The 26478-nt window shown below is 41.4% G+C and overlaps 1 protein-coding gene across 1 annotated transcript in view; it reads right to left on the bottom strand.

Moving 5' to 3' along the window:
• TMEM63A (transmembrane protein 63A) overlaps positions 1-26244 on the bottom strand; it is a 67078-nt gene extending 40834 nt beyond the window's left edge. Inside the window, exons 1-7 of the mRNA XM_073671847.1 lie at positions 26092-26244; positions 7558-7759; positions 6675-6754; positions 5682-5751; positions 4626-4663; positions 2972-3114; positions 897-948 (exon numbers count right to left, since the gene is read on the bottom strand). Of these exons, the coding sequence (XP_073527948.1) occupies positions 897-948; positions 2972-3114; positions 4626-4663; positions 5682-5751; positions 6675-6754; positions 7558-7749 (575 nt within the window). The 5' untranslated portion in view covers positions 7750-7759; positions 26092-26244. The remainder of the gene's footprint in view (positions 1-896; positions 949-2971; positions 3115-4625; positions 4664-5681; positions 5752-6674; positions 6755-7557; positions 7760-26091) is intronic.
• Between the last annotated feature and the right edge of the window lie 234 nt (positions 26245-26478).

Here is a 26478-nt window from a genome sequence, read left to right as displayed (position 1 = left end):
GAAGAAAAGATGACGCTACCATGAGTCGTGTGTCTGCCAGCAGTAAAGAGACCATTTGTGTGCGGAGGCTTCTCATCCATGGAGTGGATCACTCACAATTTTCCCATACGGCCATGAATAAAGAATGGGATCTAAATCTCCTCCAAGAGCAACTTCTTCATCCAGGAAAATGTGGTGATGATGCTTTCTCCAGCATGATGGAAACCGTACCACAAGTCAAAAGTGATAATCAAGTGCCTTGGTGAACACATCAAAATTTTGGATCGGGAATCTCTTTAGATCTAAATCCCATTGAGAAACTGTTGTGTTTCCTCAAAAAGTGGGAGGACAAAACAAAAACCCGGAAATTGTGATAAACTCCGAGTTCTGATGAGACAAGAACAGGCGGCCATCAATCTGGATCTGCCCAGAAGCCGATATCCAGCTGCCGGGGAGAAGAGTAGAAGTTTGGAGAAATAAGGGTCAGTGCTGAGAATATTGAGACTTTACATTATCAATAAAAGTGTAAAAACTTCCGAAATGCTGAGAATTGTAGTTCAGTAATCATAGAAACATCCGACTAAAAGAGCGAAAGACACTGAAGAGGCAAAATGTGTGAAAAGCAAAATTTGTGTCAGTCTCAAAACCTTTGGTTATGATTGTACGTCTATGCAGGGAATATGGAGCTCTGTGTCAGATAAGCACGACTCCGACCCTCATATATATATATATATATATATATATATATATATATATATATATATATATATATATATATATATATATATATATATATATATATATATATATATATATATATATATATATATATAAATGGGTAGAAATGAATAACATGATAAACAATGGACGATTCTTTAAACAATGCAGAATATACACAATTATCAGCCAATACTCACTGATGCTGTAAATTTGCTATTGTTGTTCTGCCAAAGCTGATGGGATCATCATCTTGAAATAAAAAAAAAGAACACATCTTATACATATGAAATCCATGTTGCAGTTTTCCTCATTTATTTATTATATTATATATATACAGTACAGACCAAAAGTTTGGACACACCTTCTCATTTAAAGATTTTTCTGTATTTTCCTGACTATGAAAATTGTACATTCACACTGAAGGCATCAAAACTATGAATCAACACATGTGGAATTATATACTTAACAAAAAAGTGTGAAACAACTGAGAATATGTCTTATATTCTAGGTTCTTCAAAGTAGCCACCTTTTGCTTTGATGACTGCTTTGCACACTCTTGGCATTCTCTTGATGAGCTTCAAGAAGTAGTCACCGGAAATGGTTTTCACTTCACAGGTGTGCCCTGTCAGGTTTAATAAGTGGGATTTCTTGCCTTATAAATGGGGTTGGGACCATCAGTTGTGTTGTGCAGAAGTCTGGTGGATACACAGCTGATAGTCCTACTGAATAGACTGTTAGAATTTGTATTATGGCAAGAAAAAAGCAGCTAAGTAAGGAAAAACGAGTGGCCATCATTACTTTAAGAAATGAAGATCAGTCAGTCCGAAAAATTGGGCAAACTTTGAAAGTGTCCCCAAGTGCAGTTGCAAAAACTATCAAGCGCTACAAAGAAACTGGCTCACATGAGGACCGCCCCAGGAAAGGAAGACCAAGAGTCACCTCTGCTTCTGAGGATAAGTTTATCCGAGTCACCAGCCTCAGAAATCGCAGGTTAACAGCAGCTCAGATTAGAGACCAGGTCAATGCCACACAGAGTTCTAGCAGCAGACACATCTCTACAACAACTGTTAAGAGGAGACTTTGTGCAGCAGGCCTTCATGGTAAAATAGCTACTAGGAAACCACTGCTAAGGACAGGCAGCAAGCAGAAGAGACTTGTTTGGGCTAAAGAACACAAGGAATGGACATTAGACCAGTGGAAATCTGTGATTTGGTCTGATGAGTCCAAATTTGAGATCTTTGGTTCCAACCACCGTGTCTTTGTGCGACACAGAAAAGGTGAACGGATGGACTCTACATGCCTGGTTCCCAAAGTGAAGCATGGAGGAGAAGGAGGTGTGATGGTGTGGGGGTGCTTTGCTGGTGACACTGTTGGGGATTTATTCAAAACTGAAGGCATACTGAACCAGCATGGCTACCACCGCATCTTGCAGCGGCATGCTATTCCTTCCGGTTTGCGTTTAGTTGGACCATCATTTATTTTTCAACAGGAGAATGACTCCAAACACACCTCCAGGCTGTGTAAGGGCTATTTGACCAAGAAGTAGAGTGATGGGGTGCTACGCCAGATGACCTGGCCTCCACAGTCACCAGACCTGAACCCAATTGAGATGGTTTGGGGTGAGCTGGACCGCAGAGTGAAGGCAAAAGGGCCAACAAGTGCTAAGCATCTCTGGGAACTTCTTCAAGATTGTTGGAAGACCATTTCCGGTGACTACCTCTTGAAGCTCATCAAGAGAATGCCAAGAGTGTGCAAAGCAGTCATCAAAGCAAAAGGTGGCTACTTTGAAGAACCTAGAATATAAGACATATTTTCAGTTGTTTCACACTTTTTTGTTAAGTATAGAATTCCACATGAAGTAATTCATAGTTTTGATGCCTTCAGTGTTTTTTTTTTTGTTTGTTTTTTAAATACAAGAGGGGATATTAGAAAAAAAAAGCACAGCTGGACTATCAGGGCACACTTAAAATTCTGAATGTTCAAAATCATTTGACTGCCCTGGGAAGCGCATTCCAGGGAACTGGAACAGCACAAGAGAAATCTTTGAGATAAGAATGGAACATTTAGATGATAAATAATGTTATTTGTAGACACTAGAGGAGTGGTAGAGAGAGATGGGAGATGACATCCTATGGTAATATTTGGAAAGGTTTGCAAATAAGAGTAATAATGTAAAATTTAATATTAAAAGGGAATGGGTAACCAACGTAGGTCCAAGGTCAAGGAAACCTTCTGCAAATTAACGTAATGAAGGAAAAAATTAATTAGTCACCAAGTAAAGTCCCAGAGAGGTTCACCGGCAATATGACTGCAATAGAGAGGACACTGGCGATCACCAGGAAGAATATGATGTGTCGCTGGAAGGAGAGGTAGTGACAGGCGTCTTCACCGCATCTCTCATAGATGTCTTCATCACTACGATGGAGAAAATGTAACAGTAAACAGAAGTCCGCAATGTTAGGGAGATCTTATGGATTTCTCATAGTGGGATCTGTGTAATTTATGTATGTAATTTTATTGTCAGTTATTAGGGGTCAGTTTCTATTCCATAAATAATGTGTTTGTATTATTTTATGTTGAAGTTAGAACATTTGTCTTTTACATATTGTTGCTGTAGTTGATTAGTAGCGGCCTCTAATTGGGCGAGCTATGTATATCTACAGCACGTGCTCAGATTGTTCCTGCCATGTGGCTTGTGCAGATATTGGTGAGCGCCTCATTTTTCTTCTATTAGGTGGCTATTTTCCCCAACATGAACGTTGTGCACGGCGCTGATTTGGCGCATGTATTTACTCCTGCTATACTAATTGGAAGCACTCGGAGGAATTGTCCATCAAATAAATAAGTCATTGAATGTGTTTATTTAAAAGGGGTTGTCCACCTTTGCAGACTTTTAAAAGAAAAAAAAACTTAAATGCATGACCTCAAAGCTGAAAATCATTTTTGAAATTGGAGTTCATTAGCAATTTTGGACCGTTTGCCTTCTATATGTAAGTTAATGGACAGAATACCTGTCCATAGACCAATACCTGTCCAAGAAGGATGGAGTACGGGACCCTTCCTGAGGACTAACAGGGTATCTGCATACAGAACTTTATCTCTGTGTATAGCGTTGATTTCCTGCCTTATCCGGGCCACCAGAAGTACAAGATAACTGTCATAACATCATCCATCTGCTCATAATACTGAGATGACTCAGCTTATTCTATAAAAAAAAAGAAAAGAAAAAAAAAAACAAAGAAAGAAAAACAAGAAAAAAATACAGAAGAAAAAAAAAGGAATAAATAAGAAAAAATAGCAGAAAAAAAAAACAAAAAAAATGAGAAAACAAGAAAAAAAATACAGAAGAAATAAAAAGAATAAATAAGAAAAAAAAATTAGAAGAAAAAATAGAAAGAAAATAAGAAAACAAGAAAAAAAATACAGAAAAAAAAGAAAAATAAAGGAAAAAATAAGAAAAAAATATATATACTGCCTCAGTCTATATTGGAAAACTGACAAGTGAGCTGCAGAAAACAGTGCCAGCATATTGTGTCTGCTCTAGTGAGCAATGTGAAAACTGCAATATTTCAAGATTTGTTTTATTCATGGATGTCACAAAAAATAATTTAACAAAAACTTAATTGTAATAATATTATATTTTCAGGTAAGAAGTCTCAATAGCTAAGTCTGCAGTTATCAGATCTTCCTGCCTCATCTTATAGCAGCGGCCAATATTATCTGCTGGTCGGGACAGAGCTGAACAGAGAGCACCTGGACCCTACTAGTTGTTCCGGGGCCCTTGTTTTTGATGAGCCCCAAACCCAACCCCGCCAGATAAGAGGACACCAGTAAGTGGGGGCTCGATTATAATTTTGCTTTGGAGCTCAGTTACCCCTCTGGTGCTCGGATCTCATGACGTACAGGTGACTTTACTATGTACTTACTGCATTTGAAATGCAGATGATATCCAAGAGCAAAATCCCTGCAAAAAGAGCATAAAAAAGGCAGTAAGTGAAATGCAGGAAAGGACAAGGCCGGGACATCAATATATTGTATTCACGTCTTTTGGATTTTTAATTTATTTATTTTATTTTGCAACAAGAACTACAGCAAAAACTTTTGAGATGAACAGAATATTAAAAAAAAAAAATCTATCTATCTATACATATAAAAAGCTGCACCCAGAAGAGGTTGTTCCAATGTGATCTACACTTGATCCTTTAATAATTAAGTGAAATCTTTGCAATAAACTTTCTATAATCCATTCTGATCACGTGCAAGCAACACTATAAGAGGGAGCCTTTATACTAAGGCCAGGATGAGGAATAGGTAAAATATAAGATACCCTGTCTTAAAGAGAACCTGACTCCAGATAAGAAGTTGCTCCCTTGAGTTTTTTTTAAATTCCATTATACGGTTCCAGAGATGGGAGCATTTTTATTTGGTGCTTATTTTTATGGGCTTTACAAGAGGACGAGGCTCATATGATGCACGGGGGCCTGCCCCTAGGCTGCTGCACGGGGGCCTGCCCCTAGGCTGCTGCACGGGGGCCTGCCCCTAGGCTGCTGCACGGGGGCCTGCCCCTAGGCTGCTGCACGGGGGCCTGCCCCTAGGCTGCTGCACGGGGGCCTGCCCCTAGGCTGCTGCACGGGGGCCTGCCCCTAGGCTGCTGCACGGGGGCCTGCCCCTAGGCTGCTGCACGGGGGCCTGCCCCTAGGCTGCTGCACGGGGGCCTGCCCCTAGGCTGCTGCACGGGGGCCTGCCCCTAGGCTGCTGCACGGGGGCCTGCCCCTAGGCTGCTGCACGGGGGCCTGCCCCTAGGCTGCTGCACGGGGGCCTGCCCCTAGGCTGCTGCACGGGGGCCTGCCCTTAGGCTGCACTGTATAATTACTCTATGAGCCACACCCCCTTGGTAAAAACCGTTACAATTTGCACTAGATAAAAAAATCGCACAGAACTAAGTCACCCAATGAGTATAGTGATACAGACGCTTCACATACCTTGTCCCTTTCTAGCGCTTCATTAAAAGAGGATGATGAGGATAATCTCTGGAATCTTCCATGTGGCATGCTGCAAGGTAAAAAGCAAAACTGCGTCACATACTACAAAGCGTGAGGCTTTTCTGGAAAAGTCGTGGAGGCAGGAAGCAAAGAGTTTAGACAAAGGTCCCATCCAAAAACATGGCCCAACTCGGATGTGGACAAGGTTCTGTCTATCCTCCTCCCTGTCTAAAGAATAATGACAGTCAGGACAGACGTCCTACCAGAGAGGACCACCATGCAGAGACCTGGCTGTGAAGAGAGAGCGTGAGCATGTGCGACCACCAGCACTCAACTCATTAAGTGGACGTGCACACTGCTATACATTTTCAACACCAGGTGGCACCATACTATGTAACTTTTCACTGTAATTTTTATCAGGCGAATAGTAACATTATATTCACTGTATTGATCATGAAAATGCTATTTAAAGGAACACTGTCAGTACATTTTTTTATATGGAAACAGTGCTACAGTATAGGAGTCTGATATATTTATTTTAGAGATCCCTTTTGCCAGCCATAAGACATTTAGCATAAAAAAAAATTATGGAAATCAGTCTTTAAGTGCACAAAGGACAGGTCAATGCCCTTGACGGCTTCTTCGATGCCCCCACTGCACTCCCTACCTAATTTGGATGAGGCTTCTACACTGGATTTCTCACGACTGACACACTGGATAAAAAAATAATATAGAAAAAACTATTTTTTTGTGGGAGGCATTCATCTATACTGCCAAAGCACCATTTCCATGTATAAAAAGTGCTTCCAGGATTCTATTAATTATGGGATGGGCCCTTTAAAAAGAAAAGGATTAGTATGAGATTCTCCTCTTCCCTTGCAGGGAGCAGGGTCTCTTCTCTATCTATACCTGTCTGTCACTTATTGCATTTTGCTTTTTTTTTGTTTTGCAGATTTTTACTCTTTTTCCCCCATGTTAATCATCATATCATACCTCGAATTGTCGTACACAAGAGCCACCCGCCCATAATCCCAGCAATTCTTCCGAATGATGGAGAAAATCAGCAACAGCAGCTGGAAAAACAAACAAACAAAAAAAAAAATATATATATATATATATATATATATATTATATCTGGTGGATTTATGGTATTTAACCCCTCCACTCCCAAATATAATGACATCAATGGGGGAAGGGCTGGATCGGAGAATGTGCATCTGATGACTGGTGGCCAAGGATTGCTGGGTGGACCGCCCCGATCAGGGCATCCCTGATGATCATCTCGCCTCATAGGGGAGAAGTCTATGCTACTGTCAGCATTGTGTCTAATACACACATATGGACACTGCTATTTGGCCAATTTTTTCCACTTGCACATCATGAGCACTAGAATAGCAGGAAATGGGAAAGGCTTGCGCACATTTGCATTTTTCCCGCAGCAAAAATGCAAAGACACCAGCAAAGTGAATAAGATTTCTGAAATCTCGTTAATTCGCTGCTTATTTCTTTCCTTTTCATATCTGCAGGATGTTAATTCTTTCAGCATTTTTCACCCAAAAAAATGGGGTGGGGATCCAGTAAAAATACATATATTTTATGCAGCAACTTTCCTGGCAACAATCTGTTTTTTTTTCCAGCAGAAAAATCTGCTGCAAATACTAAACATGTGCACATCGCCTTAGGCGACTGCAATTGTTTTACGGATGATGTTGTGCGCCCGGTGTAATGACATGGATGATTCTATTTGGGGATACAAAGGGAAATTCTGCAAAAGTATCTAATAAGGATCAGAATTACCCAGAATATTAGGATATAGGGGGCATCCTACTGAATATAAATATCTATATAATGGGCTGTTATCATTAGGACCACCTACCACAAAACAGATGACGTCCAGCACCAGGACTGTAGGGATTCCTCCGAATGTCACCCCTTGGAGGACGGTGCTTCCCGTATGGCCGCTGTAGCAATACTGGGAATCATTGGGATTGTTCCCCTCAAGGCTGTAGCTCCAGGTCGAGAAGGCAGAGGAGTTACCCCCGAAATGAAACGGGAAGGAATGAAACATCCGGACAGATCTGTAATGGAGGAAAGAAGTTGTCATTATAGGAGGGAAGCGTCACGGCGGGGGACTGTGCCAGCAGGGAACAAGCGGCCCATTGTCATCAGCTGAACCTAGCAATCATCAATGTCTCCCAGCGGGTCCATCATAACGACCACCATCACATGACTGTGAGCGGGAGGCGGATTTATATTAATGCTCTGGACATTAAGAGGTTAACTGACCATAAAGGAGTCAGATTATAATCTTACAGCAGCATTCTAAGAGGGAACTTGGATAACGGGGACAAAAGTAAAAAAAAAAAAAAAAAAATTATTCCACATTATAGGGTTTTTTTTACCACTTAAATAAAAAAAAACAAACACTATGCAACATATTCAGTTCACGCAGATACCGGAGAATCATATTGCATGGTCAGTTTTATTATATAGTGACCATGGTAAACAAAAAAGTTAAAAGAAAACTTTTGTGAAATTGCACTTTTTTTTGCAATTTCAACTCACCTGGAATTTATTTCTCCTGCTTTTCAGCGCATCACATGAAAAATAGACGATGTCATTCAAAGGTACAACTCATCCCCAAAAAAGAAAGTCCTTATATGAAAATGTGGACAGGAGAGATAGATATCTATCTCTCAAGCTTTCCAGATACAACCCATCTAATATTTACCAATCTGTCTCTCAGAATGATCTCTGTACCTCATTATCGAGGTCTGATCCATCCATGGCTCTGTTCACATTAAGTTTTCTACCTTCATTTATTGTGTATTCAGGAAAATACTAATGGAGTCCATAGGGCTATAGTTTCGCCAGACAGAAGCTAAATCCTTTTGGCTTCTATCTGGCCGGTATATGTCAAAATACTGCACAAAATGTAAAAAAAATAATTATACAGAATAGCACAGTGGATAGCGCTATCCATTATGCAGATGGCGGCCTAATATTTGTGTGTGTGAGCATATGACTTTGCATTTTTATTTCTTATGGTTCACTGGATTATCAGTTTTCCTCTAGTGCCAGTGGGTACAAGGACTTCTCGCAGCACCAAGGGCGCCCAAAGCTAATCAGTGTAGAGGACAAGTCTGAGATTACAGCTCTCTGCAGGTTGTGGCACTTGTGGAAATAAGCGGTGACTGCAGGCTCAGCACACAATGCCCAGGAGCCCGACACTGCATATACGGCATGAAAAGCTCATTATACATAGTGTATGAGATAAAGGGATCCATAGGGATCCATTCACCAGACGGAAGCCAGAAAAGTACCATACAAGTCGCCACAGCAGCTTGTGATCTGCTACCCACAAAAAAAAATGTATGCCATGCTGCAGACGGATGGGTCACCACACCCGGCTTTAGAGGGAGTCGCCCTGTTTTATAACCTCTTTCACCCAGTGAGATACAACTGTCATGATATTTCCAGGATCACAAAGATAGAAAAAAATAATAATAATGTTAATAATAAAGTCTAAAAACAGGAGGAACTTTCTTAGCAAAACTTGACTGAGTTGGCTTGCTGGGTGGGCAGGTAGAGAGTGATAGACCCCGCACTACACATGGAGGACAGGGAGAGAGCGACAGACCCCGCATTACACATGGAGGACAGGTAGAGAGCGACAGACCCCACACTACACATGGAGGACAGGTAGAGAGCGACAGACCTCACACTACACATGGAGGACAGGTAGAGAGCGACAGACCCCACACTACACATGGAGGACAGGTAGAGAGCGACAGACCCCACACTACACATGGAGGACAGGTAGAGAGCGACAGACCTCACACTACACATGGAGGACAGGTAGAGAGCGACAGACCTCACACTACACATGGAGGACAGGTAGAGAGCGACAGACCCCACACTACACATGGAGGACAGGTAGAGAGCGACAGACCCCACACTACACATGGAGGACAGGTAGAGAGCGACAGACCCCACACTACACATGGAGGACAGGTAGAGAGCGACAGACCCCACACTACACATGGAGGACAGGTAGAGAGCGACAGACCCCACACTACACATGGAGGACAGGTAGAGAGCGACAGACCTCACACTACACATGGAGGACAGGTAGAGAGCGACAGACCTCACACTACACATGGAGGACAGGTAGAGAGCGACAGACCTCACTACACATGGAGGACAGGTAGAGAGCGACAGACCTCACACTACACATGGAGGACAGGTAGAGAGCGACAGACCTCACACTACACATGGAGGACAGGTAGAGAGCGACAGACCTCACACTACACATGGAGGACAGGTAGAGAGCGACAGACCCCACACTACACATGGATGACAGGTAGAGAGCGACAGACCTCACACTACACATGGAGGACAGGTAGAGAGTGACAGACCCCACACTACACATGGAGGACAGGTAGAGAGTGACAGACCCCACACTACACATGGATGACAGTACTGGGGTACTCTACTACTAATAACCCCCCCATGCTACATAATATTGTGTAGAATTAGTATTATTGTGCTTTTATGTACAGGACTGAGCTTGTCCAGTTTGTCTTTAGTTGATTGATGTGATTGATCAAGAGAGTCGGGATCGTGTATGGTAAAGGCCTCGTACACATTAAATAAAAGTTGGTCAAACTCACTGATTTCAGCAGGAGAGGACGACCACCTATCGTGTACGGGGACTCCTGACAGACGATATCGGGGGAGAAAAGAATCAGGCAGTTTTAATTTTAACAGACGATCCTTCGAGGAGTCTGGCACCTGGCCGAGTCGAGGGGACTAGCACTGGTCAGGGTCTTGCCTTGTGTGACCCAACAATGTATAAACTTGAGGGAACTCATAAGGTCAAGAATGACCATTTAAGACATATTAAAGTGCAAAACAGAACATTCTTGATCCCTACACCCCCAGTCTCGTTCATCTCACTGCAGTCAGTTCTGAGACCCAAGATTATTCTCCAGACAGAAATAAACCCAGTACGGACATGATGGTGATAGTTTTCTCTGCTGGTCAGCTTTTTTCCCTGTTATCAGCCAGTGGGTAAAGGCTGCGTGTTCTTCAATAAGCTTAGACGTAGGAAACCCAAAAGAATCCAGCTACCCCCTTATCCTGAATGGCATGGAGGTGCCTATGTGCGGCCTCCACTCCGTTCAGGTGTATGGGACTGCTGAGTACCGAACTTGGCTATTTCCATCAGTCCCGTAAGTCCAAACGTGTGCACCTCCACTCCATTCAGAACGGGGGGCTGCAGAGACCCATTTTTAGGTGTCCAAATCCCAAAAAGGGATTAAGAAGTCCGTATGTGAATTGATAGTGCAGCCTCCTTATAAGAGGAGTCGCTCTTATTACAATCAATGGCCCTTTAACTGCAGAGCGTTTACCATGTGTCATGTTGAATGGCCTCATCCAGGATCATTCATACAAGGCTTTGTGGGCAGCGGGTATATACAGCTGCTGGTATATATACACCAAGAGGAACTGCCCAAAAAACAAACAGATCAGACGGCATAGAATAGTGCCAGGATCCCATTATAATACTGGCTGCAGGTGATCCATAGTTACATAGTTACATAGTTTATAAGGCCGAAAAAAGACAAGCGTCCATCCAGTTCAGCCTATTTCTTGTGCACTGCAGCTATTCCGCTATTCCTATACCATGCGGTATAGGCCAATTTACATCATTGAGGAAAAATTCACTTCCCGACACCAATCTGGCAGTCAGATTAAATCCCTGGATTAATTAACTAAGCATAAGATGTCATTTTATTGTTCTCAAGAAAGGCGTCCAGGCCTCTCTTGAACTCTTTAAGTGAGTTGGACATCACCACTTCCTCTCCCAGAGAGTTCCAGAGTCTCACGGCTCTGACCGTAAAGAATCCCCTTCTATGCTGGTGCAGGAACCTCCTTTCCTCCAGACGCATAGTGTGCCCCCTCGTCTTTGTCACCATCCTTGGTATAAACAGGTCATGGGAGAGATCTCTGTACTGCCCCCTGATGTATTTATACATGTTTATGAGGTCTCCCCTAAGCCTTCTCTTTTCCAACGTAAATAGGCCTAATTTTGACAACCTCTCTGGGTATTCTAGTCCCTCCATTCCCTTTATTACCTTAGTCGCCCTCCTTTGTACCCTCTCTAGCTCCAATATGTCTTTCCTGAGCACAGGAGCCCAGAACTGTGCACAATATTCTAAGTGCGGCCTTACCAGCGCTTTATACAGAGGAAGAACAATGTTCTCATCATATGCCCCTATTCCTCTTCTGATGCATGCCATGACTCTATTTGCCTTCGCAGCTGCTGCCTGACACTGGGCACTCCAATTTAATTTGCTATTAACCAAGACGCCCAGGTCCTTCTCCATGTCAGATTTCCCCAACGTTTTCCCATTTAATATGTATGGGTGACTGCTGTTTTTCTTTCCCATGTGCATGACCTTACATTTATCGGCATTGAACCCCATTTGCCATTTTTTGGCCCAACTCCCCAATTTATCTAAATCCTCCTGTAGCTGTGCCCTATCCTCATCTGTATTAACTACTTTACAAAGTTTACTATCATCTGCAAATATTGCTATTTTACTATGCAACCCTTCCACTAGATCATTAATAAATATATTAAATAATATAGGGCCCAAGACTGACCCTTGAGGCACCCCGCTAGTAACCCTGACACCCCCTGAGCTTACTCCATTGATAACCACCCTCTGCTTTCTATCACTCAGCCAGCTATTTACCCACTTGCACACATTATCCCCCAGACCAAGCATTCTCATTTTATATACCAACCTTTTGTGTGGCACGGTATCAAACGCTTTGGAGAAGTCAAGGTCTACAACATCCACTGACTCTCCCCGGTCCAGCTGTGAGCTCACCTCCTCGTAGAAGGCGATCAGGTTTGTTTGGCAGGAGCGATCCCTCATGAATCCATGTTGATATGGAGTTAGACAGTTATTATCATTAAGATATTCTACAATAGCATCTCTAAGAAATCCTTCAAACAATTTACCCACAACAGACGTTAAGCTTACTGGTCTATAGTTCCCAGGGTCACTTTTAGACCCCTTTTTGAATATTGGTACCACATTTGCTTGGCGCCAGTCTAGTGGGACAGTCCCTGCCCATAAAGAGTGCTTGAATATAAGATACAGCGGCCTGTCTATCACATTACTTAATTCTTTTAGTACCCGGGGGTGTATGCCATCTGGGCCTGGTGACTTGTCTATTTTGATATTATTTAGGCGTTTCTGAACTTCCTCCTGGGTTAGGTGGGTGATATTTAGCGGAGGGTTTACTTTATCACTCTGCATTTCCTCCGATAAATTGTTTTCTTTTGTGAAAACAGTGGAGAAGAAGCTATTGAGTAGGTTCGCTTTACCCTCATCGCCCTCTATGATTTTACCCAGGTTATTTTTCAATGGGCCAACTCCATCAGTTTTAATCCTTTTACTGTTTATAGAGTTAAAGAACAGTTTGGGATTCGTTTTACTTTCCTTGGCAATTAGTCTCTCTGTCTCCTCTTTTGCTATTCTTATTTGTTTCTTACAGATTTTGTTCTTTTCCCTATAAGATATTAGCGCTTCCTCGCTGCCTTCTTGTTTAAGTTTACCGAAAGCCCTTTTTTTGTTTTTCATTGCCCTCTTGACTTCCTTATTTAGCCACATTGGCTTCCTCCTTCCTCCTGGCATCCGTTACATAACGTCGCCCTGTCTGCCTTCCAAAGGGAAATAAACCCATCAGGTCATACTGTGCTCCATCACCCGCTCCCAGTAATCATTGAGCAAGGCTGCAGGACTCCCAACAAAATCATAAAATCACATCATGCAGCGCTCTGGTTTATGTAGTTCAGTCGCACTCATTGCAGTGGAAATATACTATTAGATACTGAGCACCCCCAGAGCGAGCACGAGTATCTACTACAGCTCAAACATGGTCCCTACTTGTAGGACACCCTTGAAAAAAAAAAAACTGCTGCCACCACCAGGTGGTGCTCACTGCATACATATCTGCACAACTTACATTGACGCTGATGCACACAGTAGCAGCAAAAACAAAACACCAAATTTGCACCCAAAACAACTCTAAGTGCATCTGATTGGGGATTTGTAACTTGTTCACATGCAGCAGAAAGAAAAAAAGATCTAACCTGGAAATAAGTAACGTACTAATAATTAATATGGATTCTGCATGTAAAAAGTAATGAGGTTACTGAACTTCAAACTGAACGTAGACAACAGGAATCTGAGTGCAAGATCGGATTCCTTCAAGCAGATCCTCTAAAGATTTAACAGATTAAATCTGACGGGTGTTGGAGTATACAGTGACAGCATGCTTATACTGTGCAGAGCAGTAGAAGGAATCTTTGTTCGATACAGTGACAATTAATTAATAGCAAAAGGTACAGAATCCTAAATCTCAAAACAGACAGCTACTATTAACAAAAGTGTTATTTTCACTGAGGATGTAAAATATATATTAAAGACATCACAGAAGAGAAAACTGACAGTGGTCAGACTACTTCTGAATCAATGGCTGAAGTCAGCACAAGCCCAAACACTACAGGTGAGAAGATGCAGCCAGGACCAGGTACAGAACCAAGGCGTTCAGCAAAAGAAAACAAAGGTAAACCACCTGTACGTCTCTCTTACAGTCAGCCACATCTAAAGTTCTCAGAAGGTAAAAACAATACATGAATAAAGGTCTTGATGAAGAAAAGGCTACTACGAAAAATTAAACGATCTGAACTGTTGAAAGATCTGTCAAAGAAAGAATAATCAAAAGGAACTGAAAAAGACAGATTAAGTTTCAGAGGGAACAGATAAAACAGCCGAGACAGTACTTGGTAGATAAAGAGTAAGATGCTGATAAAACAAATATCTGGAGACAGAATGGGCTCGATTCCTTATTGCATTTTTACCTCTTTTTCATCTAGTTTTTGCTTTTTTTAAGCTAATTTTTTATTTGACCCATATTCTTCCTTTAATTTATGCCTTACAGTTTATTTTATATTCGTTCGCCTGTTTGTTTTTTTCATTTTATGTTCGCCATTGTGTTTTCTTTTTCCAAGATGTTTGTGGCCGATTCATCAATTGCAACTTTTTTTTATTATTGTTATTATTATTGTTTGCACAGATGCACTCCAGTCCTGCCCTGGAGTGATTTTTTTGCACGCCAAAAATTTGTGCTGAAATGTTAGGCTGAGTTCACATAGAAGTTTGCCAGTACATTCAGTGGTTCCGTCAGGGCTTAAGTCTGAACCCACGCAAAGCGGGATTTGGCTATATTCGCTGATGGGGCCAGTGCTTATAATGTTGCAATTGCAAAAAGAACTTCGGCACTCCATACATGAATATATAAGAAATATTGTATCTAGACTAATGTCACTTTGAAAAATGAAGGCTTTTTGCGCATAAGTTGGCCAATTTATGTGTGCCCATCAGCCACGACAAGGTCACCTTCGTATGATGGGAAACTACGCTACACTACCACTGGATATGCCACTCTTGGGCTGTAAGCCTGTATGGACAATATGTCTCTGCTTGGGCTTTTAACCTACAATGTATGGGCTGGTAGAGCTAGTTAAAACCACCTGTGACTGAATGGGAGGGACACATGGTCAGAAAAAAGGCTGTCAAACTTCTAATAGTGTGAACACGTACCTGCTGCAATGCTCCAGGAGCGGGATCCCAAAAATGATTAATAGAAAAAAGAGAGGGGTCGCTCACTGGTCTATTCGGGTGCTCTGAAGAAAAGAGTAATCTCAATTGCAAAAAGAACTTCGGCACTCCATACATGAATATATAACTTATGCGCAAAAAACCTTCATTTTTCAAAGTGACATTAGTCTAGATACAATATTTCTTATATTTTCATGTATGGAGTGCCGAAGTTCTTTTTGCAATTGAGATTACTCTTTTCTTCAGAGCACCCGAATAGACCAGTGAGCGACCCCTCTCTTTTTTCTATTAATCATTTTTGGGATCCCGCTCCTGGAGCATTGCAGCAGGTACGTGTTCACACTATTAGAAGTTTGACAGCCTTTTTTCTGACCATGTGTCCCTCCCATTCAGTCACAGGTGGTTTTAACTAGCTCTACCAGCCCATACATTGTAGGTTAAAAGCCCAAGCAGAGACATATTGTCCATACAGGCTTACAGCCCAAGAGTGGCATATCCAGTGGTAGTGTAGCGTAGTTTCCCATCATACGAAGGTGACCTTGTCGTGGCTGATGGGCACACATAAATTGGCCAAATTATGCGCAAAAAACCTTCATTTTTCAAAGTGACATTAGTCCAGATACAATATTTCTTATATTTTCATGTATGGAGTGCCGAAGTTCTTTTTGCAATTGAGATTACTTTTTTCTTCAGAGCACCCGAATAGACCAGTGAGCGACCCCTCTCTTTTTTTCTATTAATCATTTTTGGGATCCCGCTCCTGGAGCATTGCAGCAGGTACGTGTTCACACTATTAGAAGTTTGACAGCCTTTTTTCTGACCATGTGTCCCTCCCATTCAGTCACAGGTGGTTTTAACTAGCTCTACCAGCCCATACATTGTAGGTTAAAAGCCCAAGCAGAGACATATTGTCCATACAGGCTTACAGCCCAAGAGTGGCATATCCAGTGGTAGCGTAGCGTAGTTTCCCATCATACGAAGGTGACCTTGTTGTGGTTGATGGGCACACATAAATTGGCTAACTTATGCGCAAAAAACCTTCATTTTTCAAAGTGACATTAGTCTAGATACAATATTTCTTATATATTCATGTATGGAGTGCCGAAGTTCTTTTTGCAATTGAGATTACTCTTTTCTTCAGAGCACCCGAATAGACCAGTGAGCGACCCCTCTCTTTTTTCTTATAATGTTGCAGACAGAGTTACAGTGCGCTCTGCCGTGCATCATTTTTGGTCGTATACGCCAATTGGAGGCAGTCAGCAAAACGTAGATCAGTAATCTTAGGCAAGCCATGATGGATAATTTTGTAAAGTCACTGATTACATAAAGAGATGGTCCGAGCCGATCAAGAGTCTGGGCCTTAGCTGTTGATAAAGGGTGTTTGAGTATACGCCAGCTGCAGGCTTATGCTGTGGAGGGACTATAAGGATCAGGCAATAGATTGAGCTGTGATGACTGATACAGTTCTGTACATTTAGTTCCCCACTGGACTGTACGACCTCTCAGTACATCTTTGTGTCAGTCTCTTTCTGTAATTCTACATGTTGTGATATTGAAGGTAATGGGCGCTGTGTGTCCTCAGTAAAACAGTTCATTTTCCTGAGTGCTGACGATTCTGCTGAAAGTAGAAATCGGCAACAGTAACCATATAAGCGTCTGATTCAGAGGAAGAGGAGGGTTCAGTGTGTCTGATCTTTGTGTGCATTTCACTGATTACTCGGTTTGCACTTCCTAATTATTATGTACTTCCCCAGGTCATGCTCCTTACCCCCTTCCCCCACCTTATCTTTCCACCTTCGGACCCTTTTGTGTCTCGTCACATACAAGTTATAGCTCCTTTAAATTAACCTACCTACCTGATAAGTATTATACTGATACTAGGATTCTGTGTGCTTCTATTGGTCCTGATTTTTTTATATATAATGATCTTTAGCCCCATCAGAGACCTGAGTTTTCCAATATATGACATTTTATGTCCTACCTGTACTGACTTTCATCCACTAGGGGGAGATGAAGAGCAGTTTAAAGATAGATCTAATATGGAGTTCAATGGGAATTGTATAAATAAGTATTCAGGGAGCTCCCCCTAGTGGTGATTGAGGAAAGCCAGATTTGTATTATTTCAATACATGGTTTTAAAAAGTCCAAATATTAGATAATAATGATAATAATAATAAGCTGCGTAAATTAACAAGAGAAATTATATTTTGGTGCCATTTTAGCCAGAAAAATCTATGTAAATAATTAAAAAAAAAAAAGTACTTTTGTTTTCATCAACATAGAAGTATTTACAGGGGTGAATTTACAAAATAGGAGTTGCCTGATATCACAAGCACAGGGACAAGACCCTCTCTCTCCGGGGTCCCCATATTTGCGGCTTCTATGGTACATAAAACCCGATTAAAACGATTCTGCTCTCTTTAGCGCTGACTTCTTCAGCATCTTTCTATAGGAAAGCGAGTGCTATGTTGCGTCAATGTGAAGGTTGTACGCACAAGAGACGTTCATGGAAACTTATGGGACATATTTACAGCAGGTTCATTTTACATGTCACAGCATCATCTGAGTCCATAATAACCAGAGGCATCCAAATGTCCATAATACACATGATGCCGGGGTTTCCCAATGTTAATGCTGAGAAACAATGTATAATTGCAGAACAGAAAGTGCAGAACCACGAGCTGGCAATACAGTATATATCATGCACGAAAGAGACGATGAAAGCCAAAATCTTTGCAAATTAAACAATTATTGGAGTGGACATTTTCCATAAGTGCCAAGCATTCCAGGTATGTACGGGTGAGAGGCCCTTTAAGTGCATTACTTGACTCCCTTCATATATAATTTGCTTTTGCCAATTGCAAATGAATCACTTTGGCCACTCACATAGCAGCCAACTTATATGCACAGCGCCGGCTCTTGTGGTCTCTTCTCTTATCTTAAGATGGAAAGTGAAGGGAGCAGGTGACGTCACGTCTACCCATACCTCCCAGGATGCCAAAAGATAATTTATTAGAATGGGACAGAGGCACAATACCGGCAGATATCACTAGACGTGATGTCACAGGCCCCGATGCGAAAGTGAGAGGAGCAGGACTATCCCTTTAAGGGAACAGTCAGATGGCTGTATAACTGGGACGAGGATCGCAACACAATGATCGGACTGGCCGGCAGCTCTCCAGACCCGAGGGTGACAGCATGAATTGTTGTGCAGCTACCATTATCAGGTCAGGAGAGCAACTGATCAGTCCGTGTGCTGCAATCCTCGTCCGAGTTATACAGTCGTCTGACTCTTCCCCTACAATGGAGAATTTCACATGTTCAGAGCTGTGTCTAGTAACGGAAGCCAAGCCACCTAAAAAAGGGGCAGGTATTGATATATAACACACCCAATCTTTTTTTCTCCCAACCTCTGAAGTGTATATATACACAGCTCAAAAAAATAAAGGGAACACTCAAATAACACATCCTAGATCTGAATGAATGAAATATTCTCATTGAAAACTTTGTTCTGTACAAAGTTGAATGTGCTGACAACAAAATCACACAAAAATCATCAATGGAAATTAAATTTATTAACCAATGGAGGCCTGGATTTGGAGTCACCCCCAAAATTAAAGTGGAAAAACTCACTACAGGCTGATCCAACTTTGATGTAATGTCCTTAAAACAAGTCAAAATGAGTCTCAGTATTGTGTGTGGCCTCCACGTGCCTGTATGACCTCCCTACAACACCTGAGCATGCTCCTGATGAGGTTGCGGATGGTCTCCTGTGGGATCTCTTCCCAGACCTGGACTAAAGCATCCGCCAACTCCTGGACAGTCTGTGGTGCAACGTGACGTTGGTGGATGGAGCGAGACATGATGTCCCAGATGTGCTCAATCGGATTCAGGTCTGGGGAACGGGCGGGCCAGTCCATAGCTTCAATGCCTTCATCTTGCAGGAACTGCTGACACACTCCAGCCACATGAGGTCTGGCATTGTCCTGCATTAGGAGGAACCCAGGGCCAACCGCACCAGCATATGGTCTCACAAGGGGTCTGAGGATCTCATCTCGGTACCTAATGGCAGTCAGGCTACCTCTGGTGAGCACATGGGGGGCTGTGCGGCCCTCCAAAGAAATGCCACCCCACACCATTACCGACACACTGCCAAACTGGTCATGCTGAAGGATGTTGCAGGCAGCAGATCGCTCTCCACGGCATCTCCAGACTCCGTCACGTCTGTCACATGTGCTCAGTGTGAACCTGCTTTCATCTGTGAAGAGCACAGGGCGCCAGTGGCGACTTAGCCAATTCTGGTGTTCTGTGGCAAATGCCAAGCGTCCTGCACAGTGTTGGGCTGTGAGCATAACCCCCATCTGTGGACGTCGGGCCCTCATACCACCCTCATGGAGTCGGTTTCTAAGCGTTTGTGCAGACACATGCACATTTGTGGCCTGCTGGAGGTCATTTTGCAGGGCTCTGGGAGTGCTCCTCCTGTTTCTCCTTGTACAAAGGAGGAGGTAGCGGTCCTGCTGCTGGGTTGTTGTCCTCCTACGGCTCCACATCTCCTGGTGTACTGGCCTGTCTCCTGGTAGCGCCTCCAGCCTCTGGACACTACGCTGACAGACACAGCAAACCTTCTTGCCACAGCTCGCATTGATGCGCCATCCTGGATGAGCTGCACTACCTGAGCAACTTCTGTGGATTGTACCATAGACACCGCCTCATGCTACTGTACCTCTAGGGGTGAGAGAAACGGCAAAATGAAAAAGTGACCAAAACAACAGCCAAAAAGGATGAGAACAGAGAAATGGTCTGTGGTCACCACCTGCTGAACTGCTCCTTTATAGGGGGTATCTTGCTAATTGCCGATCATTTCTAACAGTTGTCTATTCCATTTGCACAACAGCAGGAGAAATGGATTCACAATCAGTGTTGCTTCATAACTGGCCAGGTAGATTTCACAGAAGTGTTATTGACTTGGAGTTACATTGTGTTGTTTAAGTGTTCCCTTTATTTTTTTTAAGCAGTGTATATAAAAAGCATGACTGTCGGATCTGACTACATGAGGTCTGTGTAGTTTGTTACCATGGGGACGCACAGATCTATGTTCTGCTAATGAGGAATGGGCAGCTTCAGAGTTGTTGTCACCTCAATAACCCTTTACCATATGCCACTACATTATCAGATTCCTATGGACAATAGCAAACTTATACCCTATAAACCTATTCCCAACGAAAGGAGTATTGGGGGTTTTATTGCAGGTTCCCGAGGCCCTAAAAGTTAAAACACTAGGTCCTGACACTATCCACTGTAATTATTGCATTTTGTGACTGCAAAAAGATGTGAATCATGATAAACACATACATCCCTATGGGATGATATTCAACCCAAATACATGCAATTTATTACAGAATCTACCATAATTGTCGCAAACTACAAGTAGTAAAATCTTTCTGGCCTTGTGAGATGCCAATCAGCCCTTCTCTCACTCTTCTATGTAGACATGACAGGTGAACACAGCCTAAAACTTCCTATATCTGGTGACTGTACAGTACAGGCTGTGTTCACCCAGTGGATTAAGTCATGTTTTTTGCCACAATTTTAATAAAAATCAAAGAGATCCTGCATTGTTTTGTGAGAGATGCGATATACCCACACTTGTCTGATGAATTAATTGGATCTCATATGTTCAGGGAAGGATCATTAATATCAGACTTACAACGCCAGTCAAAAAAGGAAAAACAAGTTAAACTGGATTTCAAGCCTCCTCTATAGAATAAAGTTACAGGAAATATCAGAAAGTTCAGCAAATACCAGGAGAAGAGTTTATATTCATGTCGCTCTCACATCTAGAAGTAGTTACCAACAATTCTCACTCCTTACACTTATAGAGGCCTCAATTACTGCATGTAGGAATCTCTGTGCAATGGTTTCATCGAGCTTCGTATAAAGTCACACGAGCAGGAAAGCCAAATGGTTTGCATCATTACAGAAGGGACTGATGTGGCGGGTGATTTGGAGCCATAGTGAAAAATTTGGGCCCAGATGTATCGTGTGCAGGTTTTTTTTTTTTTTAAGTCACTTATCTTTCTTAGCCTTATGGTATTCAATGCCAGTTATTGTGCAGCCTTCTTCAAAAACGGTGCACGCGCTTCAAGAATTTGGTGCAAAAAAAAAAAAGTTTACTCTATTTTTGTCTTTAACCTTTTTCGCAACATCTTAGTGCAAAAAGGTACAAAAATTGCTGAAAAATAATTTTAAAAAAAATCATCGTAGATGATGCACAAATTTTGCAAAAAAATGGGGTTTTTTTGCATATATATTTTTCAAAAATGTCGCAAATTATGAATCAGGCAGTAATATCTGGAAACCCTAAATGCTGTAACCCAAAATACACAAAAAGAAAAACACATAAAATAGAATTTAAAAAAAATGTCTATTTTCTGAAACACTAAAAACTTGAGAAAGAAACCCCCCCCAAAAAAACAAACAAACAGGTAAATAATCAATCTGGGCCTTTGAGTTTTTAAGTTATGCTTGAGTACAAGAATTTATTTCCGCCGACAACATTTATTACTTATTCTAATTGGACCATAATCAATAAAAATAATGGGAATCCATGTGAGTGGGGAGGTAGTGCGTATTCCTGAGCACCGCTCTGTTTGCTGTCTATGGGAGCAGTGCTCATGAATGCTCACTACCACTACCTTAGACTCATAGAAGTGACTGGAGCAATAGCTGCACTACGGCTTCATTCACAAGGGACTTTGGGACTCCCATTTTCAGGACTGATAGGGGCCCTAGTGGTCAGATCTCTATTAATCATACCTTGATCACTTATAGGTTGCCTTCACATACAGATGTCACGCAACGGCTGAAAATCATAACCCTGTGCCGCTGTGGACTTTCCACTGTTCCCATGCAAAATCAATTTATCTTGTAGGAAAACAGTAGTTTTCCACTACAATTGTGCAGGTAAACCGTGGAAAGACGGATGTACAAAGTGAACGGAGCCATTCCTGGGTCCAGCAGCTCAGCTCCTAGTCACTTTAAAAACAGTTGAAACTGGTCGTTACACAGTGAACATATATATATATATATTTTTTTTTAAATCTGAAAACATGTAAAACCACTAGCAATATACATTCATTGTTTTCTGCTTTGGTGCATTTTATATAAGTGCGTTTTAATAACTGTGATTTTTCGGTTTCTCTAATTTGTGTTGTTTTAACATTACAGCGTCATTCGAATCATAGATTTGCTTTAGAAATCAAGTCAAAAATGTAACAAAAAAAACAAATAAAAAAACACATTAACAATAACCTACCAGAAACAACGCTGTACCTATAGCACATGAATGTCAATTTTTCTGATTCTGCCCGATTATTTCAATTTTTTGGGAACCGTCTTGATAAATTTGCAATAGCCCACGCAGAAAAAGCGTGAGGTTCACACCACCCACATGTGGCTATTGTCTCCTGGTTATGGGCACAGTCAGTGCCGACTGTAAATTAAAGCCAATTTTGGTAACTATGAGGATACATGCTGTGATATAAATCCAAAATACTAAATACACAGGTGAAAAAAATCCACACCACCAAAAAAGTGCAATTTAATATGTCCCTGACTGCAATGATTTTTTAAAGAACATGTGTGAAGGCACCCGAAACTTGTAGTACTGCAAATTGCTTCACAGAGTAAAGTTATAAAAAAAAAAGAAAAACTTTTCCAAGAAAAAAGGCAACAAGGAACCTGTCATTACCTGCTGACTGCATGGCATGCATGTTCTCCTATAATGATACATTGCGCTGTGGGAAATATTCACAATACACATAAAAGATGTGAAAAATGTTGCAAAAATTTGTATCAAAATCATTTTGAAACATTTGATCAATGCACCCTGATCCCCAAAAAGTGGAACTTGGCAGAAAACCTTTTTGTTCCTTTAGGCTTTTTTTCCCCCCTGCATGTATGTAGCGCCAGAGTGAGTTAACTGAGAATCTGACTACTTCTAAATTCTCTGCCAATTTATGACCACATCAAAGTATAGCTCAACTTTGATGTGCTCTGTGGTCATAAATCAGTAGAGAGAAGTTCAGAAAAAGACAAAAGATATATAATCCTCAGGAAGAGGTAACTGACAAATTCTCAGTTAACTCCTTCTGCAGACAGCCAATAGACAGTGCAACATAGAGGCCATAGGAGGCAAAAGGTGCAAAGTTCTTTTCACAAAACCCAATTGCAAAATGTTTTTTTTTTAGCCTAATAAATACATTTGAGTAAAATAAAAATGGTCTCCAATGATTTAAAGAGGTCCAGTTTTTGCATTTATTTTTTTTTTATTATTATTTTAAGTCTGCCATACAATGCCAGAGATGTGGGCCTTTCTATTTAGTGCCAATATTTATGGTGTTTACCAAGGAGGCAACCAAGGTAAGCTGACATATACGGGAGCAGGAGGAATAGCTGGCTGCAGATTGTTTGTCTGAGCACTATCTAAGGCTATGTTCACACGCAGCATTTTTGCAGCTTTTTTGTAATGCAAATTACAAAGCTCCTTTTTACAGTACAAGCAAAAGTTGCGAGATTTCAGATCTCTCATGTACACACTACTTTGGTTTTTAAATCTGCAACACAATAATTCTTTCAGGGACTTTGCACCCATAGAAAACAGTGAGAAAGCGAAAGAAATGCGGCAAAAAGACGCAGCAAACATTTATCTCTGCTTTTTTTTTAAGCATTTCTGGTGAATAAAAGTAACTTTTTTTTAAACATGTAAGGCAGACAAATTACACTTGTAATCAGCATACCAAACAATGCTGCAAAAAAAATGCCACAAAGAAGAAAAAAATGCAGCAAAAATAGTTGTGTGTGAACATAGCCTTAGGCCTCTTTCAGAAGTCCAATTTTCATGTACGAAATCTCTACGTGGTTTTCACGGATAATGATTATTTACTTATTTTTGTTCATGTGTGACGCAGATACTGACAACTGACCAAGCGCTGATTAAACTCAGATCCAATGATACTCGTAGCATTTTTTTGCATATGTAAAAAACAAACACAAATATGTGAATGAGACCGAAGGTGTATGGGGGTCCTAATTATAATAGTGATAAGCGGTCAATTAGTATGGCGGCAGAACCCCTTTGAGGTGCAGGCTCCATGCAATTGAAATTCAGGGACAAAGTCCTTTCTACATTTTCTGAAGGTAAAAATAATAGAAAAAAAAAATCACATATATGCAATCTGAAAATCTTATCTGAACAAGGTAGGATGAAAAATGCATGGATTTGATGCAGATTTTCCCATTAACTTCAATGGGGGAGTTAGTGCAAGTCAACAATCAAAGGGATTTTGCAGCACATTACATGCAGGTGCAAAAAAAGTCACCACTGGAACCAAGAGAACAGATCAGATCAGTAGGAGATTAGTAACATTAGTAGGCTGATTTTCTTTATTTTAGTGCATGTGGTTTCGCAGTTTGCACCAACAAATAAGAAGCAGATTTCTGCAAATTTACTTCATTCCAAAGCTGAATGGAAATTTGCCAAAAGAAATCTGGGCAACCCATCCTAAAACCGCACATTGGCAATGGGTTTCCTGTTTTGTTTTTTTTCAGAAGAGCGTATTTCACAGCCGTGAGCGATATTTATACAAATTGTATAGCAAACAATGAGCAAAAGCAAGGGAGAATGAATTGGGTAGTTGACATAAGTGTTTTTATACCGATGGTCTATGTGTAAAGAAAAAAACATATAAAACCTGCAGCATGCCCTAGTCTAATCCGTCTTCTAGATCAAACTCATCCATTAAAGTTACTGAATGTCATACAGGCACCATCCATTATTTAATCATCCATTGCAATTAGTAACATAGTAACATTTATTTGGCCTTTTATTATTTTTTTAATTAGTTGATACATAAAACCGATGGCATACGTAAAAATAAAAATTGGACGTACGGATGACAACACAAATTAAAAATCGTCTACTTTTCTGCATGAAAACCAGACAATTTTACGTCCACAAGTTGGGATGAACATATTTTAATGATGTCATTATTTATCCATATGTATGGCACTTGTGTCCATAAACTTTCTGCAGATTCCTCCCGTCCATAAACTTTTTGTGAATTATTTTTTCCTTCTATAAAAAACACTTTTAAAGGTCCGGGTGGAAAATCTCAGTCATCGGTGTACAGTTATTAACGTGTGTCAGAGAAACATATTTACATAACTAAGAAGGATTTCTTATAGAAAATGACAATATGTCAACTATTTGTTGGATGGAAACTTTTTCTCATGCAGGTGGTGGGGGAATAATATATATAAGCGCACACACCTATATGTACACCCACTGACGCCGCCGTCTAACATAGATTCGGCCCTTACACTCTGCAGAAGTTTTTGCAAAGTTTACAACAGTTTTTGTAACTTTATTTGGCAGCTGGTACATGCTGATGTGTTCATCTCTGGCGCTTATCTCAGATATTATCTACAAGACTTATATAGTAGACACCATACAATTATATAACACATGGTCCCTACATGCCAGAAACTGGAAAAGTAAGTGCCCCCCCCCTTCCCAACATTGTAACAACTTTGTAGGAAATCCTCTTCCCTTCTGGGAACCACAGACACATATGTGATTAACCCTTCTCCTCCAGGACACCATGAGGAGTATTGGGTGGGGGGTGGGGGGTGGAGCAGACACCTACCTGCTGCCTGCTGTCCCCGGCACATGGGGGGCGGCTCGGGCTGTAATCTGGGGGGCTCCGCTGGTAACTTGCGGTTACAATGTGACTCCTCCTGTGTCAGCAGCTGCTGCTGCTCCCGGAGTTCCTGTTGGGAGGGGGCAGGGAGTGCTGCTACTGCGCATGCTCAGTGATGACTTGTGGAGTTGTGGGCAAGACCCATGTGAGGATATTGTGCAAGTTGTACAGCTGTATATAGTGTATAGTGAGGCTGTATATAGTGTATAGTGAGGCTGTATATAGTGTATAGTGAGGCTGTATATAGTGTATAGTAAGGCTGTATATAGTGTATAGTAAGGCTGTATATAGTGTATAGTGAGGCTGTATATAGTGTATAGTGAGGCTGTATAT

The sequence above is a fragment of the Phyllobates terribilis genome, unplaced genomic scaffold (assembly GCF_046119375.1).
Source record: "Phyllobates terribilis strain yellow unplaced genomic scaffold, ASM4611937v1 Scaffold_3__8_contigs__length_932513732, whole genome shotgun sequence".
In the NCBI taxonomy this organism is placed as follows: domain Eukaryota; kingdom Metazoa; phylum Chordata; class Amphibia; order Anura; family Dendrobatidae; genus Phyllobates; species Phyllobates terribilis.
This window is presented reverse-complemented; position numbering and strand designations above follow the sequence as displayed.